This window comes from Entelurus aequoreus, linkage group LG15 (assembly GCF_033978785.1).
Source record: "Entelurus aequoreus isolate RoL-2023_Sb linkage group LG15, RoL_Eaeq_v1.1, whole genome shotgun sequence".
In the NCBI taxonomy this organism is placed as follows: domain Eukaryota; kingdom Metazoa; phylum Chordata; class Actinopteri; order Syngnathiformes; family Syngnathidae; genus Entelurus; species Entelurus aequoreus.
In genome coordinates this window covers 37775585-37797276 of record NC_084745.1, presented here as the reverse complement: position 1 = coordinate 37797276, position 21692 = coordinate 37775585, and the positions used below count along the sequence as shown (strand labels likewise).

General features: G+C 38.1%; 1 protein-coding gene across 2 annotated transcripts in view; it reads right to left on the bottom strand.

Moving 5' to 3' along the window:
* The window catches only part of LOC133630124 (protein disulfide-isomerase TMX3-like), a 124171-nt gene that overhangs the window by 99313 nt on the left and 3166 nt on the right, over window positions 1–21692 (bottom strand). For both annotated transcript variants that reach the window (XM_062021465.1, XM_062021464.1), the window contains exons 4-9: window positions 15309–15432; window positions 15184–15229; window positions 5634–5714; window positions 5315–5414; window positions 5146–5223; window positions 3393–3459 (exon numbers count right to left, since the gene is read on the bottom strand). In XM_062021465.1, coding sequence (XP_061877449.1) covers window positions 3393–3459; window positions 5146–5223; window positions 5315–5414; window positions 5634–5714; window positions 15184–15229; window positions 15309–15432 — 496 coding nt within the window. The remainder of the gene's footprint in view (window positions 1–3392; window positions 3460–5145; window positions 5224–5314; window positions 5415–5633; window positions 5715–15183; window positions 15230–15308; window positions 15433–21692) is intronic.

Genomic DNA, 21692 nt, shown 5'->3' with positions numbered 1-21692 from the left:
CCCTCAAAAGGCCTGAGAGGCTGATGCTATACACGACGCCAGAAAACCTGGAGAGCTTTATTTTTCAAGCGCAAGGTCACTGCTTCTCTGTGTTACTGGCATAGATATTAATGCTGAGATTGTGCTGCACAGAAAGCTGCTGAGTCGACTCCAGCGCATTCTTTCCACAGATGTTGTGGATTTATGAGCTGCATGCAGACACTCTTCCCCCAGGGGCAACGGCGAGCTGAAGGCCCTATAGTGGGCTGGGGGCAGGCTGCTTAATCAACTTCGCCCCGCCGCTACCTGACACACATGCTGACTGCATCTGCTTCACCTTCAAACAAATTAGAGATGCCCTCATCCTGAGTGCTGGTCTTGGACATCTCAATACAGCAGGGTGCAAGGGACAAGGATGAGGGCCAGGAATAAAACAGACATTGGGAGGAGCGAGAGAATCCAATGTCAAGAGCAGAGAGGACAATGGCATGCACAACGAGAAAGGCTAATCGAACAAAGACCTCATGATCCGAACACAAAACACAAACGAAGTCAAGTTATGCTTAATAATTATTAATAAACCGAATTCAAATTTGTTAATCTGTTTATTCACAAAACAACAAATATCAAAGACTGCGCCATCTGCACCTTTGCTGACGTGCACATAGGCATTGCGGCCAAGAGACGTCATTGGCGTGTATTATCTTCAGATGCGCGGCGGTGTCTTGTCATCGCTGTCATGGTGTGTTAAGCGGCCCGTCACTTAAACGCCACCAGTTAATGTGTATGCAAAGCAATTCTGCCTCACAGCTGGCTGCATTTTGTACGTTCCCATAGGAGGTGCGCCACAGTCAAACTCCGAGTACGAGGAGAGATTAGCGAGGAGACTTTAAGCCGAGCATTAAGTGGGACGGCCTAAAACTCAGAAAGACGTTTTAAAAAGCAGCCTCCTCGGCGAGCAGGTCGACGCCTGCATGTGATATTGCCTCAACGCCGACCTTCCTGCTAATTACACTCCTTAGCCTCATGTCAAGCAGCATGATCAAAACCTCCTGCGGCGCAGTGACAGAAGACACCCTTTTCAGCTTCTGTAGCATGACACTGAGGATCCCGGGAATTAAATATGCATGAGCCACGACGCTGCGCTCTTATTTAAAATATTTAAAAAAAACAGGCAATGCTGCGGCGGCTTCTGATGTGTGCTAAAGCAATCAAAGATAAACAAGGCCCCGAGGAATTATTCACGCAAAAACGAGAGGCTGGATTTAGACGGCGTGGCGCACTTCATCGGCACAAGAATGAGAGCAGTAAATGTGCTTGGAATCCAAGTGGGGGAAGAAGATTTAGGTTTTCTAGGAACTGCAAGCTCGCAGGCAACAACAGTGCAGTCTATATAAAATAAAACTCAATGTGTTGTCAACCGTGAAGAATTTGTGCAATCTAGCCTTTGTATCAACAACAATGTTTTTTATAGTGGCCGTATCTTGAAGAAACACAAGCAGAAAGGATTTGACTCCTTACAGTAGCACCGCAGATTCTGGTCTGCTGCCTAAATGGGCTGTCATTGAATAAACAGATCATAAGAAAGAGGAGACATAAGGCTACCATTTGGGATGGAACAGTCAGCCATAATCACGCTATATTACGTTCTTCCTTTGTAATGTCACAGTTTGATTTATTTAAAAAAGGAAAAAATGAGGGCCGTCAAAAATAACGAGTTAATTCATGTGACTGCAGACTTCATGAGAGCCAACAAACATAATAAAACAGCCCTTACTGTACAATATCTGCTGTCACTCGAATGCCGACTGATAAAATGTTACTATAATACCGTTTAGACGAAGAATGAGTCATAATCCTTGCGAAGAAAAGGGGAGGGTGGAACAAAGCGCAGACTAAGCAACTTTTCATGTCTTTCTCACCATTTCCAGGTCTAGATTGGATGCCAAAGTTGAGCAACTGGTCGGATAGGTCCTCATTCTTCTACTATCTAGGTGAGAGGCATTATGTATGATCTAGAATAAACTTTCACAAGCTCCAAGGCGAGAAAGCAGCTCACCAGCTGATAATATAGCCACACAAGCTATTTAGCTCTCTCTGATCACAGCGCCACTATAAATAGTTTGTTTGCGTTGGTGCTTATAATAACAATATAATGATACTTGGTTAATATTCAAGTCCCGAAATGTAAATGGAGTATTGTTGGCGGTTTTCGGGTGGTTATTTAGAGGGATTTATGGGCGGAATAAAGGACCTCCTTTTTGGCTCAATTGTGAGCGGAGTTAAAATGCTTAAAAAGCAAAAATACATTGCTTACATATAGTTAAAAAACATGACTTAAACAATGTAAGTGTCTCTAGGTTTCTCCTTGGAACCATCGCTAGCCATGACTTAGGGCCGGATGATTGTGACAAAAATAATAATCAAAATTATTTTGATTGATATTGTAATCACGAATAATAACACGATTATTCATTCATTTGAAAACATGAGTATTTATTGTACCACCAAAACTTAACTTTAAATGTGTTTTTAAAAAACCCTGATATAAATTAGTAACAAACTAACCAAAACCAGTAAAAAATATCAATAGTAATAATAACATTTAACAACAATAGCAATATTAAACAAATACAATTCAGTTTTTTCAGTCTTTTTACCCACTTTTTTTTACCACCATGAGTATGTCAGGGATAAATAAGTGCTACCCGACACATTGTTTTCCCCTGAAAATTGTCATTCTTTTTACAATGACAGCATTCAGAATTCAGAATTTGCATGCACAGTGCACGGCGCTTTCATTGTATTTTTCGATTAATATATTTTCATAATTGGGAGAAGCCATAATCAAAATCAAAATCAAAATCAAAAATCTATTAATTGTCCAGCCCTATCTTTAAACCAATATCTGCTCCTGTGCCAAACGTCTCGCCTTTTTGTCCGCTTTTACGCACATTACCCAGGCTTGTGGAGGAGTGGACACTTCCTGACCCTCCTTATCGCAACAAATGCATGAAGAGAGACATTGGCAGTGATTCTCCGCAACCCCTACTGGCAGTGAAAACACAAAGTACCAGTCCCCATTAAGGACTATGGTGGAAGGAAACGTCTGAAGAGCAACACATGACAGGCCGACACATCCATTTATTCATTTGCCCTACGCCACAAGCTCTGTGGTCTTCCACGCCCACATCCGCCAAACCACCCACCCGAGTCTGCTATGCGAGTGCACCCGGGAAGCAAACCGCCATTTACGGGCCTAACGGCACACACAGCCAAAGACAGTGTAGCGGTCGAGGCACATGGCGAGGAGAAACCGATGAAAAAAAATGCAGTTTCGTGGGGGGGAACGTGTTGACAGAACGGCGGACGACCTAGTTTTGTGCCAGATTAGGGAGGGGAGCAAGACTTACCATCATATGTGAAGTAGGCGTCGTCTTTAAAGACGATGACCGCAGGGAGCTCTGGCAAGGTGACAGACTGAAAACAAAAACATATTTTAAAGAAATTTGTGTTTTGCTTACATGGACAACAACAAACGAGACTGTGAGCTTGCAATGACTGCATGTAGAGCCTACATATACAGTTGAGTAGCGCAACATTATGTTACAAACTGTATAATATTTATCATATTTAAAATAGGGCTGTCAACATTAACGCGTTAACTAATGTGATGAATAAAAAAATTATCAGGTTATCATAAATGAATGGAGTTTTATCAAAGTGTTTGTTTTGACCGCCGGTATGCTCTGCGCCCTTCAAAACAAACTCATACAGAACTTTATATGAAATTGAGGTAATCAGTTGGTATCGCAGCTACAAATTTCCTTATCGTCGGCACACATCAAGTTTAAAATAGCATCTTAAAGCGAAACATGAACGTGAGGATGGCACCGCTAGCATGAATGCTACATGGACGCAGACAGAGGACAAAAAAACTATGCTGGCTGACTTTATCTGCGTTTACCACAGATGAGCTAACAATGCCTTTTTGAAATGGACAGTCACCACATGTAGGCCACTTAACATCTGTGAAGATCAAGTGCTTCAAGATGTCATTCTTGTAGCCAACTACCGTCTTACAAACTACCCTGGAAGTAGTTTGCACACAAAAAGAGATCAGCACTGTCATCTAAAAAAGTAAATAAGCTTGTTTGTTTGAGCAACTGGTTAAACTAAGGAAAAGTAAATGCAAATGTAAATGGTACACTAAGTAAAGTTGTTTAAGGGTTTCTATTACATTATCTAATAATATATTTTACGTCAGTACCTACGACCTAGTTTGCCATATTATTGCAAAGACTTCCAAAATGTGGACTTAATTCGCCTGTCAATAGTGAGCAAATCAATGACTTGCAGTTAAGTAAAACATTAAAAAAAAACATTCCCGAATGACATTCTGACTACAAAATTGCATTTGTATCCAAATACTGGTTCTTTTCTTCAGCATATTTCATTTATTCAAGCAAATAATAACCTGTAATTAATCATGATTAATCACAGTTCAAGTGTGTGAATAATCTGATTTAAAAAGTAATCACTTACAGCCCTAATTTAAAATACAATATACAACAAGATTAATATATTTTTATTCATTTATTTTATTTTGTTTATTTTTCTATTGCTTTTGTACAGTTGGTATTATTTTATTATTTCTTTTGTACAGTTGGTATTGTTTACTATCTTATTTTTATCCCTCTTTTTTATATTTTCTTCCTGCAATTGAGCTTTTGTGATCAAACAATTTGCCTCGGGGATCGATAAAGTTTATCCAAGTGTAATTTACAAATACAATAGTCATGCTGAGCACCCTTAACTATTGATTTTTTTTTTATATAAAAGGTTAAAATGACACCATTTTAAATAAGGCTTTTTACTGATCTATTTCAAATGTTCTTAGGTTCTTAATCTATTTTGTGTTATTTTCCATTTCATTTATTACTATTAGCCCCACTATTTTATATTTTTATGTATTCAATAATTGTATATATTATCAAATATTGTTAATATTTTTTAGATTACATACATTTTTTGATATTTACCTATGAATGTGTGTTTTCACAGAAGTCATATATAGATTTATGAATCCAAATATAAATTAGCATATAAAATCAATGCCAATTACATCTTTGAGTATACATTGGACAAAAACAAGAAAACCGTTACCTCTGGCAAGACATCCTCATGGGCAGAGAAGAAGTAAGTATAGACGATGAGCTCGGTGGCAACATCGTTGTACTTCTCCTACAGCGACAGAATTTGTTCATTCCAATTACTGCATGCACACTGTAAATGATCCGGCGGCCTATCAGTAAAAAGTAAGTGAGGTGCTTACTTTGAGGGGGGACTCGCCGCCAACGTACACAAACAGCACGTCATGTCTCTTCATCATGTGCTCAAACATTTGCTTACTGGGCAATGCTCGAACAGCTGGCCTGCAGAGGAGGATTGAAAGATTAAAATAAGGCAATGAAACAGGAGAAATGTATTAAAATGTTCTCGCAGTCATGGCAGACTGAAAACTGTAAGCAAATGTAATGTGTGACTTGTGAAACAGTGGCGCCATCCAGTGGTAAGCGGCCATATTACCAGACAGTGATGGAGATAAATATGGCCAACAGTGACTACTTCTTTAAGGAGGCATCAGCACTTACCCTGCCACCCTGTTGGCAAACTCTACAATGTCGTCTTTTGTTCTCGGACCCTTGTAATTATAAGCCAGGTCCCCCTTTAACCTGCAAGAAAAATGCAAAAGTTATGTTTACTAGACTTAATACAGTACTTGAATTTTGGAGGGGTGTTCAAAATGTGTGCAGCCTGCAGCATATTCTGAAAACAACAATATGGAGGAGGATTACGCCTCACTAAAATAAAAAAAAACAACATCAAAAATAACAAGAAACATGTGGAATGTTAAGAGATCACACTAATACAAAAAATTATTTGCTTTGTTAAAAATAACAAGGCGAGAAGTATGTGGTGCTTTCCTTAATATGTTAAAGAGATTGTTCTCCACATTAACCCGGACTGAAATGCCATGTAGATAACTAACAAGTCTTTTTTACTTTTATTAATTGTTAGATTTCTTGGAGGGCAATCAGGGGGCACTAAATACAGTTGTCTGTGGCTTTACGTTAATAGTTTTGATTGTACTTATTTGACTGACGTATTTGTGTGTGTGTGTGTGTGTGTGTGTGTGTGTGTGTGTGTGTGTGTGTGTGTGTGTGTGTGTGTGTGTGTGTGTGTGTGTGTGTGTGTGTGTGTGTGTGTGTGTGTGTGTCTTGTTTGGGGGGGGGGCTTTTGGAAATTGTATGACAGTTATTCTCAATGTGTGGTGGGCTCTATCTAGTGATACGCTAAAGAATTACTTGATGTAGTGTTGTATTTTCTTATATTCAAACACAGTGTTGCTGTTCACACTGTGTGTAATGTTAGTGGCCAACAATATTCAATATACTTGTTGAATAAAACTTTTGCCTCGTTTTTAATGAATACTTAGGCCTACAATACTGTATTTTAAAGTTGGTCATCATGGTGGTAGTTGGAGAGTTTTTTCTGAGGTGGTGCTTGGTGAAAAAATGTTTGCGAACCACTGTTATATGCCTTAAAACCAAAAATTAACAATTTAAAAATATAACACAAAGCTTAGATACAAGCTGTTCTTTCTTGGCTGATCATTTTTTACCTACATTTGATTTTTAGCACGTTTATTCACCAATTAAAAAAAAGTTAAAAATATAAAGTGTCTCCAATTTTGTGGGGAATTTGGTGAAGTGGAAAATGTTTGGTCAGCTTTGTGTAGCAGGTAAAATTTTAAACAATTAGTGAATAATTAAATCACGATGAAGTTATGACTTTAAACTATTTTTTGTTGTTTTTTGAATAATTTCAATATACTTTGTGTGGATTTTCTTAGTCTCATTATTTAAATAATTGTTTTTAATTTTATTAATCTCCTTTTAAGTCAATGTCAGTATATTTTAAAGTTATTATAATGCATTTCATAGAGCCTTGATGTGGTGAGGTTCAGTGCAGTTGCATCATTGCTTATAAGCCTCTAAAGGGAGGCGGAGAAAAAGGCTATATCAAGCGGGTACCACAGGGGAGAGATCTGCTGTCCTCTGATGGATGTTCCATCCCTTCTCTGGTTTCAAATGTTATGAACCCTTCGCCGTCTCCCAAATGAGCTTAATGAAACTACGCTGGGAGACCTGTACTGCAGCAGCTGGCCACCACCTCGCTTCATAAACCAAAAGTGTACACGCCGCATAATACATCAAGCTAGGCTCAAGCTGTGGGCGCTCCACTTTATGTGAAAACAGTCGCATTTCATTAAGACAACGTAATAGAATTTAAGGTGAATATAGCCAGCGAGGTTGTTACTTCATTAGGCCCGGGGGACAACAATAACAGCACAGCGTTCTCTCCTGAAGGACATTTCTGAGCAGGACAAACCTCTGGAGCAACAGATTCACAATGACAGAACCTACACTTGATGAAAGATGCTTCGGATGCAAATGACCACCTTTGAGAGTATGACAGAGGCTACACCAGTTAGTTATGTAATCAAATGAAGTATGATGTAGTGTGAAGCAATAGCAGAAATGCTAATATAGGCGATCACGATAACAGCTCAGCTACATCAAACCATCTTGGCCAGAGAATCACTCAAAATGAACAGGATTTTCCTGCTGGTTGCAGGCCAACTGTTAGCATGTTAGCCAGTTTCATCCTTTCAAATAGTGTAGTGTAAATCTACAATGGCGTTATGTCAAATCACTACAGAACAACCTGTAGCACTTTTGTATTTGGCGCTATTTTGCCAGGTGGTAGCATGCTAACTGTGAGCATGTTAGCAGTTTAGACATTTTTATTCTTTAAAAAAGTGTAAATCTAAATGGCATGACGTAAAATTACTACAGAACTATTGTAGCACTTTGGTATTTAGCGCCATCTTATTAAGTGATAACATGCTTACTGTGAGCATGTTAGCATTTTGGTCATTTTGCTTACATTAAAACTATACATTTGCATGGCATGACGTAAAATCATTATAAAACTACTGCAGCACTTTGGTATTTAGCTCTATCTTACTAGGTGGTAGCACTCTAACTGTGAGCTTGTTAGCCATTTTTATATTTTATTAAAGTGGAAATTACATGACATGATGTAAATTTATTATAGAATTGCTGTAGCATTTTGGTATTTAGCGCCATCTTGTTAGGTGGTAGCAAGCTGACAGTGAGCATGTTAGCATTTTACTTATAATAAAACTGTATACGTAAATCACTATGACGTAAAGTCACTATGAATTGCTTTAGCACTTTGGCATTTGGCATGTTAGCCATTTTCATCCTTTCAAAAAGTGTATATCTACACAGCATTATGTAAAATTACTATACAACTGCTGTTGCACAGTTTATTATTTAGCACTATCTTGCTAAGTAATAGCATGCTAACTGTGAGTATATTAGCGATTTAGCCATTTTCATCCTTTGAAAAAATGTTAATCTATATGGAGTTGTGGCTGCCCGATTATGAAGAAAAAAAAAACAATTGCAATTTTTCTCTCCAAAAATTACAATTGCAATTCAATTCTCGATTTTCATATTTTATACTTATAAATGCATAAAACTGCGAAAATAACGAGTGAAGGAAGACAATAATTTTAGACTGTCAATCAACATATTCTTGTTTCAAGGTGCCACACATTAAAACAATATGCAATAATTTACCTAAACATATCTAGCTTTATGCATATTTTGTCTACATCATGCTCTTAAACTGAAAAAATAATCGATAAAAACTATACAGCGGCGATCATAATGTAATTATAATATATATTAATAATGCAAGTAACCATTTAAAAAGGACAAACACTTATTTCTCATTAATGTAAAATTATTTACCATTGTACTGTAATTGAAAAGTAAGTATAATAAAGAAATAAACAAAAAATAAAACGGACACATTTTTGTCAGCAAAAATTCTACTTAACATGCAGCACGGTTACACAGGGTTAGTGCGCGTGCTTCCCAATAAGAAGGTCATGGGTTCAATACCGAGGCTCGGGGTCTTTCTGTGGGAAGTTTGCATTTCTCTCCCCATGACTGCGTGGGTTCCCTCAGGGTACTCTAGCTTCCTCCCACCTCCAAAGACACGCACCTGGGGATAGGTTGAATGGCAACACTAAATTGGCCCTAGTGTGTGAATGTGAGTGTGAATGTTGTCTGTCTATCTGTGTTGGCCCTGCAATGAGGTGGCGACTTGTCCAGAATGTACCCCACTTTCAGCCCACATGCAGCTGGGATAGGCTCCCCGAGAGGGACAAGAGGTAGAGAATGGATGGATGGAAATATTTAACATCTCAAAGTGCATTTTTTTCCCAGTTGTAAAAACAAGGTCAGACGTAGTCTTTTTGTCTGTTGCTGTAGCACTTTGGTAAATTAGCATCAAGCCAGCGCATTTTGGAAGAGTGGAGCCTTACTTTACATTACAGTGTATTCTACCAAGCACATTTGTTTTGTTGGTGTTGAAAATTGTAACATTACTTATAGGGAATTTGGCTGAGTCCGCTCTGAGCGCTGCTTGAGTGATCCGTTACATGAGCCGGTGTTTAGTCTGCAACCGGAGGTGACGAGTCTGCAACCGGATATGACATCACGTGCAACAAAAGGTATCGAAATATGGCACAGTTTGATTTTATGTGAATCTATACCTGGTAGGACTGACAGAATTCAGTTGGTGCTTTTGAAAGTACAGAATTCGATGCCCATCCCTACACGCTAGGGCTGGGCAATATATCGAGTTTGTAAGATATATCGATATATTTTTAAACAAAATATGAATTAAGAAAATATCGTAATAATTTATTTCACGTTAAAATGACCAAACGCCTCTTATTTGTTGTGTTCCTTGTTCTCCCCCGCTCCCCCTCCATGGGCTACTAAACCCCTCCCCTTCCTCCTTCCAAGATGTGCTTGCACATATAAGAACATCCATGATTGGTTGGTTGTTTCCTATGATGAGTCATGATTGGTTAGGGACAGGCCAATCAGAGGAGTGATAGGGCGGGTCATCGAACCAGGAAGAGAAATCAAAGTGCCGGCCTGCAAATGTATTTTTTTATCGGAGTTTGATACATTTTGTATTATTTGCACAGCTATGTTATTTATTTTAAGTAGAAATAATGCTATTCTATTTTATTTATGTTATGTAATTCTGTACTACTTAAACTTAAACTTAAAAGACTAAAAAACTAAAAGACCTCACATCTAAACATGACTTTAGTCAGAAGATAGAAACCCCCACACGTATCACTAAAAACACTCAGACACTAATTGATTTAATCTTCACAAACAAGCCTGACAGAATCGTAAAAACGTACAATCCAGTCACCGGCTTGTCAGACCATAATCTGACATTAGCTGCAAGAAAACTCACAAAGACACGTCTGACAAGGTTTAAAAATCCAGATCAGAAAACTTTTAAACTTGAGATCCCTCGCCAATCAACAACTGCTTTTGAAAACGAATTAAAGGGTATTAATTGGGACGAGCTCCAACAACATGACCAAGTACACGCCTGTTGTAATCAGCTAATGTCTACTATCGGACGCATTATTGATAAATTTATTAGAAAGCGAAAAAAATCCCACAGAAAATTTCAATTACCATGGATTAATGATGATATCCGGAAATTAATGAAAAAGAGAGATTATGCCTTAAAAACTTTTGTCAAAACTCGTAGTGACACTGATTTGAAAATATTTAAAGGCTTGCGTAATCAAGTAGTTAAACAGCTCAGAATGTCCCAATCAAACTACTACATCCACATGCTATTAGAGGCCAAAGGAAATTGCAAAATGATCTGGAAACTACTACACAGCCTATTAAACCCAGAGGGTAACACCACCCAAACCCAATACAAACTTAAAGTAGGAGACAAAATCATTACTGATTGTACACAAGTCTCAAATGAGTTCAATAAATTCTTTATAGAATCTGTCAAGAACCTTTCCTCTGGTTTCTCTTGTAGGACTAATGATGACCAAACAACAGACATACCTGATGAACAAGACAGCTCATTTCAGCTCAAGGAGGTTAGTCAGACAACTGTCCTAAATGTCATAAATGACCTAAACACCACATACTCAAAGGATATTTATAACCTAGACACGGCTTTTCTTAAAAAATATAGCAGCATCCTTATACAGCCTCTTACCTGTCTTATTAATATTTCCATTAAAACTGGGCAATTCCCAGATGGATGGAAAACTGCACAGGTAATACCACTTTTAAAATCTGGTGACGCTGGAATGACATCTAACTACAGACCTATCAGCCTTCTTCCAGTTTTATCTAAAGTCCTGGGGCCGTACTTATCAAGCTTCTTAGAATTACTCCTAAGAAGTCTGCTAAGAGTTGACTTAAGAGTAAATAAATTCCTCGCTGAAAGCTGCACTTAAAAGTTAGTTATCAAGCGTCTTACTCACACTTTCAGCGAAGTGTAGGACTGAATCTTAAGTGTCACACTCAAGAGCTGAATTACGACATTACTATGTGCCGTAAACGGAATTTTAGGTGACGTCATTTCTGTGTCCATAGAAATGACCAATCACGGAAGGGAATCCGTTGTCTAAGAATAAAGAAATATCTTGGAAATATTTAAGTGGACAATGGGAGTGTATATTTTGGCAATAAACTGCAAATAAATACAAAACAAACTAGTCCCCGCCGGCACTCACGCTACCGCTCCCTCTCTTCTATCGCCCACACACTCACTGACGTCACTCACCTCACGGCCACACACATACGCTACTGTCATGAAATTTTCTTTCCAATTCATTAATTAGGCAACTAATTTGAAACTGGTGTGGGTGGCTCTATATATACTAGCCCACTGCAGACACATGCAGAAATCAACAAGGAATGGAAAAGTATTAAATCTGTGACAAAAATAATATCCGCTCTGTCTAAACGATACCGTTTGATCAGCTGCTCGTCATCAAAAAAAACAAAACATTGTTCCGTTCCCTGAACGTTCGCGCACGTCTCTCTCGCCTCAGTGCCATCCCCTGCTGGCAACTCCTAACCACTTAAGACACCTCTGAAGGTCTCTTAAATATCGTGGAGAGTAGGAGTGATTCTTAGACTTAAGAACGTTGATAAAAAGCTTTTATTCTTAAGTTTGAGAGTAGGACTAAATTTCGCAAATTCTCAGGACTTAAGTATAAAATTGCACTCTAAGAAGCTTGATAAGTACGGCCCCTGGAGAATATTGTTTCGGAACAACTAATGCACCACCTTGAGACAAATCACTATTTGACTCCCCTGCAATTCGGATTCAGACGTAACAATTCTACAGAATCTGCCACTTGTTTTTTAACTGAAAGGATCAAACATTCTCTTGACAAACGACAGGTGGTCGGTGCAGCATTTCTAGACTTAAAAAAAGCATTTGATACAGTCAATCATGACATTTTAATTTCAAAACTAACTAAATTCAATTTATCCAAACAGTCATTGTCCTGGTTTGAATCATATCTAAAGGGCCGTGAACAATGTGTCACCATTAATAATGTGAGATCTTCCTTCCGCAAAATAGAAACAGGGATACCTCAGGGTAGTGTCTTGGGACCTATACTATTCAGTCTATACATCAATGACCTACCAGATGTATGCACATATATAGATTTACAGATGTATGCGGATGACACAGTGGTATATACATCAGGTAAGACCTGTACTCTAGTTGCTGAGAAGTTAAATGCTCAATTAGACAAAATAGCATCTTGGCTGGAGTCATCCTGTTTAACCCTAAACACTAAAAAGACTAACTCTGTCTGCTTCTCCATAAAAAAGCTACCTCAAACAAACCTGAATATAAAAATTAATGAGGAGGTCATTGAACAAGTACCTGAAGTCAAATATTTGGGCATAATCATAGACTATCAGCTGAATTTTAAAAGTCACATTAATAAAATGTGTAAAACCCTGAAGGCAAACCTAGGCTGTTTTAAGATCATAAGACACTGCTTAACTCTTAGCTGTGCTTTTACTTTTATGAATGCAATGATTCTGTCACACATATCTTATGGCTTAACTACATGGTCCCAGGCACACCAGTCATCAATCAAGACCATTGAGTGTCTTTATAACCGCACCTTGAAAGTTCTAGACAAGAAGAGTATACGATATCATCATTGCCAAATTTTAACCAAATACAATATTTTAAGTTTTACCAATTTTATTTTGTTACACACAGTCAAACTGGTTTTTAAATGCTTGTATAACTCTGCTCCCCAATTGCTCTGCAAAGCAATTACAAGACTGCAAAGTGGTACCAGATCTACCACCCGAGCAGTGTCAAAAGGCAACTGTTGTGTTCCATTCCGTAGAACATCTTTTGCCCAGACTGCCTTTTCAATAAAAGGACCATAACTATGGAACTCTTTACCGGACACTTTGAAAAGTATACCTGCACTTGTCACTTTCAAAAAACAAACAAAATTATGGCTAGTTGAGCAACAATCGTGTTCCCATGTTTAGTTTTTACTCATTTTTACTAATTGGTTTTTATCTAGTCTGCACTTTGTCTGTGTTATTATTATTATTGGCTTTTATCTAGTTTGCACTTGTCTGTATTATTACTATTATCATTATTATCAACTCATTCTATTTTTTATTTTCCTATTTTAATGATGTTGGATCTGTGTTGTTGTTGTTGTTGGGGACAAGTGTTGTAAATTAGCTTTGGCTACAAACACTGACGCATGCATCGGATAACTGTTTCAGATGTCTATGTTTTTGTATCTGTCCCTATTTCAAATAAACCTCTATAATAATAAAACAGTTTATTTTCGGTGCTGTTAATACCCATCTTGACCAACTGGGTTAATAAAAGTGCCACTGACTGTTCACAGTACAGTTGTCATTCACTTCAATTTCACTGAATATCGCTCAAAAATGAATATCTTTATATGTATACTTTCACCGAAAAATATATCGAGATAAAAATCGAATATCGAGTTTAAATAAAAATATATCGAGATATAGTTTTTCGTCCATATCGCCCAGCCTCTGCTCCCCAATTGCTCTGCAAAGCAATTACAAGACTGCAAAGTGGTACCAGATCTACCACCCGAGCAGTGTCAAAAGGCAACTGTTGTGTTCCATTCCGTAGAACATCTTTTGCCCAGACTGCCTTTTCAATAAAAGGACCATAACTATGGAACTCTTTACCGGACACTTTGAAAAGTATACCTGCACTTGTCACTTTCAAAAAACAAACAAAATTATGGCTAGTTGAGCAACAATCGTGTTCCCATGTTTAGTTTTTACTCATTTTTACTAATTGGTTTTTATCTAGTCTGCACTTTGTCTGTGTTATTATTATTATTGGCTTTTATCTAGTTTGCACTTGTCTGTATTATTACTATTATCATTATTATCAACTCATTCTATTTTTTATTTTCCTATTTTAATGATGTTGGATCTGTGTTGTTGTTGTTGTTGGGGACAAGTGTTGTAAATTAGCTTTGGCTACAAACACTGACGCATGCATCGGATAACTGTTTCAGATGTCTATGTTTTTGTATCTGTCCCTATTTCAAATAAACCTCTATAATAATAAAACAGTTTATTTTCGGTGCTGTTAATACCCATCTTGACCAACTGGGTTAATAAAAGTGCCACTGACTGTTCACAGTACAGTTGTCATTCACTTCAATTTCACTGAATATCGCTCAAAAATGAATATCTTTATATGTATACTTTCACCGAAAAATATATCGAGATAAAAATCGAATATCGAGTTTAAATAAAAATATATCGAGATATAGTTTTTCGTCCATATCGCCCAGCCCTACTACACGCCAGTTATAGCTGTACGACCTTTGACCACCATTACTTCAAAAACTTTGAACTGAATATCGTAAAAAAAATCAATAGGGTTATTGTTTTGACCATCAACAAAAAAAGTTTTAAAATTTCCCCTGACACAGCACCAATAAAAATGATTTAACCTGACATACGTTACCTTAGCAGAGAATGACAACCTAAAAATTTGGATCATCAAAAATCACCAAAAGGGGATATGTTCAGATTTCACCTTGGACTTAAACTTCCTCAAACACATTTTTTTCATAACTCAAAATGAATTGTGTTCTTGCTTTAATACAAAGAAATGCAAGGTGACACTTACAGCTTTATCGTAGGATAGCCACGCACACCAAACTCTGACGACATTCCTAACACACAGAAAAATCCTCCAATCAGAAGACAGCTACAGTTCTTTTGTGTTTTGTGACAAACTTTGCACAGACTCACCGGAGTAAGCAGTGGCGTCCATCTTCCCCACGCGGACCGGCGACCCGGAGACTCTCAGCTCGGCGCCCACTTCGTGCCATATGGGCTCGAGTTTCTTACAGTAGCCGCACCACGGCGCATAGAACTGAAGGGGAGAAACAAAATGGAAGGTTACTGTACAGGTTTTAAAGATACATAGTTGTCATCAGCCAATCAGAAGCTAGGCTAGATGAGCCTCTGCTGGCTGCAGCAAAGTTGTGCATTCTATTAAAACCCGGTTGATTAAACATTGGGATTAAATCATAGTGAGACAAGCAGAAACAAATAATATCTAATATACTATTTTGCATTCAGTAATTGTTAAGGGTGAAAACAATATGCCACCATAACAACCCGTCATAAGAACAGTTATTTCCCTCAGGGTATCAATCTGATGAACGCTGTGAAATTACTAACTAATCTGTCACTGTGAATGTACTAACTCATGTTCACGTCATCATCTTTTTACTTTTCTCTAATAAACACTGCACTATTTTTATTAGCCTTGCACATAAGTTATTATATTAAAAAAATCTGATCTATTTATTATTATTATTCCGCCGCAAAACAATTTTCATCCGATTGGAACCGTTCCATTATCAAAACCTTTGGCTCGACTGGGAATCATGAGCTCCCCCAAAAAATTGTTTTTAAATATCCTACATTACCCAGAATTCCTGGTTTTCCGGGTAATTTTTTCCCCATTGAAAATGAATTGGCCATTTTTCGAACTCGCACAATTTCCACATTTCTCAACCGATTTTAACCATTCCACAATCCACACACTCCACACACCTTGAACAATCAAACTACCATTTTCCAAGTTAAAAAAATCCAGGAATTCACGTTTTTTTAAAGCCCTATTTTCATCTCTTCCTGGAAAGTTATTACAGTCCACATTTGTCAACTGTTTTTGACCATTCCACCTTCAAATTCTTATTTTTAATTGGGCCAACAAACCTACCATGTTTCTTTTCATACAAATTCCAGGTTTCCCAAAATTTCAGGAATACCCACTTAAATTCGTATGATTTTTAAAAGTTTGAGGAACAAAGTTACAATGCTTATGCGGAAGTCTAGGGCTGACTTTCACTTAGAATTAATCAAAGCTGCAAAAGGGAACATTAGACAGTTATGGAAAACCATTGACACACTCACTGGAAGAGAGCAAACAAGAAACAACACTATAACATTAAATATCAATGGCACTACTATCACAGACAGTCTGGACATAAGTAATCATTTTAACGAACATTTCATCCAGTCTGTACAAACCCTGAATAAAAAATTCCCTCAAAATCAGTGCAAAGAATTGCCATTTATTCAGGATGGACTAAGTTTAGAATTAACAAATGAAACAAAGGTAAACAAAATCCTCTCTGCATTAACAAGCTCACGATCTAGAGATATATACGGCCTGGACACATTCTTCCTAAAAACGTATAAAGATAGTCTTACTGCTCCTATAACAACATTGATAAATAAATCAATAACAGAAAACACTTTCCCTACCACGTTGAAAACTGCCATTATCATTCCAATCCATAAAGCAGGAAATAAACAAGACATCAACAATTACAGACCAATTAGCCTTCTCCCCGTTATATCCAAAGCAATAGAAAAAGTGATCGTTGAGCAACTCACAGAACATTTGAACTATGAAGACCTCCTACATCCCATGCAGTTTGGGTTTCGGGCAAATCACTCGACCGAAACTGCATGTTGCCTTCTACTAGAAACAATCAAACAAAACCTTGATAATGGAGGTGTAGTTGGAGCAATATTCTTAGACCTTCGCAAGGCATTCGATACAGTCAGTCACCCCACGTTACTTACAAAATTAACATCTTTTAAACTTTTGACAGATAGTCTGGCCTGGATTATGTCATATCTATCTGGTCGGACCCAATGTGTCCGTATTGATAACACAACATCCAGTCTCACTGCTACTGATATTGGCCTGCCACAAGGCTCTAATATCGGCCCTCTTCTTTTCTCCATGTATATAAACGACCTGCCATCTGTATGTGAGGATGTAAATATCCAGATGTATGCAGATGACACGGTTATTTATACTTGGGGAAAGGACGCTGAAACGGTTGCCAGAAAAATTACAGCAGCCATGGAGAAGATGGCAAGATAGCTACATGACTCTTGTCTTACATTAAACATTAAGAAAACTGCAACAATGTATTTTGTAAACAAATATAAAATGTCGTCCTTTCCAAATATAACGGTTAATAAGGAAATAATACAAAATGTTAGTGAATATCGTTACCTGGGTGTCATTTTGGAGCCAACACTTGGCTTTAAAAAACATATCAAACAGATGTGCCAGAGTCTTAAATACAACATAAAAACGTTCAAATGTATCAGGAATTCATTAACACTGGAGGCAGCTCAAACTTATTTTAATGCAATGATTATGTCTCGTTTTTATTATTGTATAACATGTTGGTCGCAGGCAAGCAAAATGACACTGAGGCCATTGGAAACTTTGCACAAACAATCCCTCAAAATCCTTGACCGAAAACCACAACACCACCATCATTGTTTAGTTCTCCAAAAATATAGATTGTTAAATTTAGCTAACATTCAAAGATTAGCATCAATACGAATGGCCCATCGAATCTTAAATAACACTGCACCAGCGCCACTTAAGCACTTTGTCCAGTTTACATCTGCTGTGACAACTAGAAACACACGAGCCTCCACCAGGGGGCAGTGTAGCATACCCAGATGTAAAACCTCTTTTGCACAATCAGCCTTTTCATATAAAGCCATGAAGGAATGGAACGACCTCACAACAAACTTGAAAAGTCTAACAGATTACTCTTCATTCACAATTGAAGTTAAAAAGCGGCTTTGGAGCAATCAAAGCTGCTCACACGGTCACTAAGATGGGCATTATGTTTGACACATCAACCTAATGTGTATTATATTTATCCATGAGAGCATTTTTATTGTAAATTGTGAGGTGTGTGTGTTAAAATCATAGTTGTTTTTACAAATGATGACAGATGTGAACAAAAGCATGTATTGTCTTTGTGTGATGATGTAAATGAGGTGTGGTTGTATTGTATATTAAGTATGTGTCCATGAAAGGGCATTTTATGACTTTTTTCTTAATACTTGTGTATGTTTTTATTGTCATAATTTTATTGCATGATTTTTGTATCCCTTTAATTTAGGTAGCCAGGGACTGCAGATGGAAATTAGCTATTTAGCTATAATCTGGTACAGAACATATCTGTCTTTGAGCTTAATGTTTCTGTACATTGTCCCTTCAAATAAAGACTAAACTAAACTAAACTAAATTCAAACTGTTACTACGTCAACAATTTTCAACCGTTTTGAAAAATTCTAACACCAACCCACTAATATCATCCAGGACAATTGTTGTGTTACCTATTATTTCCCAAAATGTTCCTGAAAATTCCCAAATTTCTAGGAAATTCCTATTCAAATAAATGGACGTATTTATAGTTGTGCAATGCCCAACATTCTCAAAAATGTGCACCATTTTTTAACCAATTCCAAACTTTCAATCATCAACCCACACTGCTTATCACATACTGTATGTCAAACGCAAAACATGTTTTCCCTTTCCCAAAATTCCCGGTAATTTTTTATCCCCATTGACAATGAATGGGAAATGTACAATAATCCCACATTTCTCATCCGATTTGAACCGTTCCAACCTCCACACACTCCACTCACCCTGGACCCTCAAAACCAGAATGTTTCCTGGTTCCGAAAGTTCCCTGATTACCCGAAATTACCAGGAACTGCCCTCAATTGAAAATGAATGGGCAATATACAAACCTCTTCATATCCCACGTTTCTCAAGCCATTTGAACACTCCACTAACCCTGCTTGTAAGCATGTTAAAGGCCTACTGAAATGAAATGTTCTTATTTAAACGGGGATAGCAGGTCCATTCTATGTGTCATACTTGATCATTTCGCGATATTGCCATATTTTTGCTGAAAGGATTTAGTAGAGAACATCGACGATAAAGTTCGCAACTTTTGGTCGCTGATAAAAAAGCCTTGCCTGTACCAGAAGTAGCGTGACGTCACAGGTTGTGGAGCGCCTCACATCTGCACATTGTTTACACTCATGGCCACCAGCAGCGAGAGCGATTCGGGCCGAGAAAGCGACGATTTCACCATTAATTTGAGCGAGGATGAAAGATTTGTGGATGAGGAAAGTGAGAGTGAAGGATTAGAGGGCAGTGGAAGCGATTCAGATAGGGAAGATGCTGTGAGAGGCGGGTGGGACCTGATATTCAGCTGGGAATGACTCAAACAGTAAATAAACACAAGACATATATATACTCTATTAGCCACAACACAACCAGGCTTATATTGAATATGCCACAAATTAATCCTTATAACAAACACCTCCCCCCTCCTGTCCATATAACCCACCAATACAACTCAAACACCCGCACAACACACTCAATCTCACAGCCCAAAGTACCGTTCACCTCTGTAAACATACAGCACATATATTTCCCCAAAGTTACGTATGTGACATGCACATAGCGGCACGCACGTACGGGCAAGCGATCAAATGTTTGGAAGCCAAAGCTGCTTACTCACGGTAGCGCGTCTGCTATCCAACTCAAAGTCCTCCTGGTTGTGTTGCTGCAGCCAGCCGCTAATACACCGATCCCACCTACAGCTTTCTTCTTTGCTGTCTTCATTGTTCATTAAACAAATTGCAAAAGATTCACCAACACAGATGTCCAGAATACTGTGGAATTTTGCGATGAAAACAGACGACTTAATAGCTGGCCACAATTGTGCCCCAATATGTCTGCACAATCCGTGACGTCACGCGCAAACGTCATCATACCGAGACGTTTTCAGCAGAATATTTGGCGGGAAATTTAAAATTGCACTTTACTAATCTAACCCGACCGTATTGGCATGTGTTGCAATGTTAAGATTTCATCATTGATATATAAACTATCAGACTGCGTGGTCGGTAGTAGTGGGTTTCAGTAGGCCTTTAACTGTTCGCATACTTGTGAGAATGTTAGCATGCTAACGTTTTATGCTAGATTTATTTGATAGCTTTATTTGGTAATTGTGTATGTTTAAACCTACAAATCATGGTTTGTTATAACCAAAGAGCCGTCGAGCAAGTATGTTAACGTTTTACCCTAGCTTTTTTTGGCAAATTTTGTATGTTTAAACCTTAAAATCATGCTTTGTGATACTCGGTGCGGTCATGCAAGTATGGTAATAGTGAACGTGCGTTAACTGTTAGCATACTTGTGAAAATGTTAGAATGCTAACATTTTATGCTAGCTTTTTTTTGCAAATTTTGTATGATTAAACTGAAAAATCATGGTTTGTGATACTCAGTTTCAGGTCAGTGTCAGCGCTTCAACGTTTAAACCAGACCTGGGCATTCTGCGGCCCACATCCGGCCCTTTGTGCGTCCCTGTCCGGCCCGCGTGAGGCCAGTCATAAATTACAAAATACATTTTAAAAAGTATCTATGTCGAGTGTGCAATACAACGGTGCTGCTTTGGTTTTGAAAAGCGTTATTTGTATTACTTCCGTGTGGACATATGCGCGTGCGTGATTGTGAGTGAATGTGAACAGCTGCAATCACAAATTACAAAATAAAGTTGAAAAAACATATATGTCGTGCGCGCAATACAATTGTACTGCTTTTATTTTGAAAAGTGTTATTTATGGGCGTATGACCGTGTGTAACCTGTGAGTGAAGGTGCACAGCGACAAGTGATGCACGGTTTACACCCGAGACGCTAAAAAGAGAAAAGTTGATGACGAATGCCGTGTTTTCAACAAGACATGGACTGCCAAGCAACGTTCCCTTTAAGGTGCGCGCCTGCGCAATTGCGCACTGCTCAAGCGTCCTCTGCGCACAGCAAATATATGCCGCGCACCACATCCAATCCCATCTGAATTCTAAACAAAATAAACACATTTATTCAGTGTAATTTTGCAATGCAACTTTGAGTGACAGTGACAACAAGCGGCCCTAACGGTGTTCATCAACACCGTTCAATTGAACACCGTTCATTTATTGTAACGTCTATCGAGATGCTTCGAGGCCAGGAATTATATCGATCACTTTATTGAGCAAAACTGTTTATATTCGGCCATAACGACACCAAAAACATGAGTAAAACACTTCTATCTCGAAAAACTAGTAATTTTCTGCCGTACAAACCAGGCCAAAACCAACTTGTCATCTGTCACCAACACGCATAGCACTAAACCACTGGTGCGTTTATGGCCACACAAAGAGTCGGACAACTCAAACACCACACAAAGTTACACTATGACTCCTCAGTCCTACGTGTGCTTATTTTACTGTCAT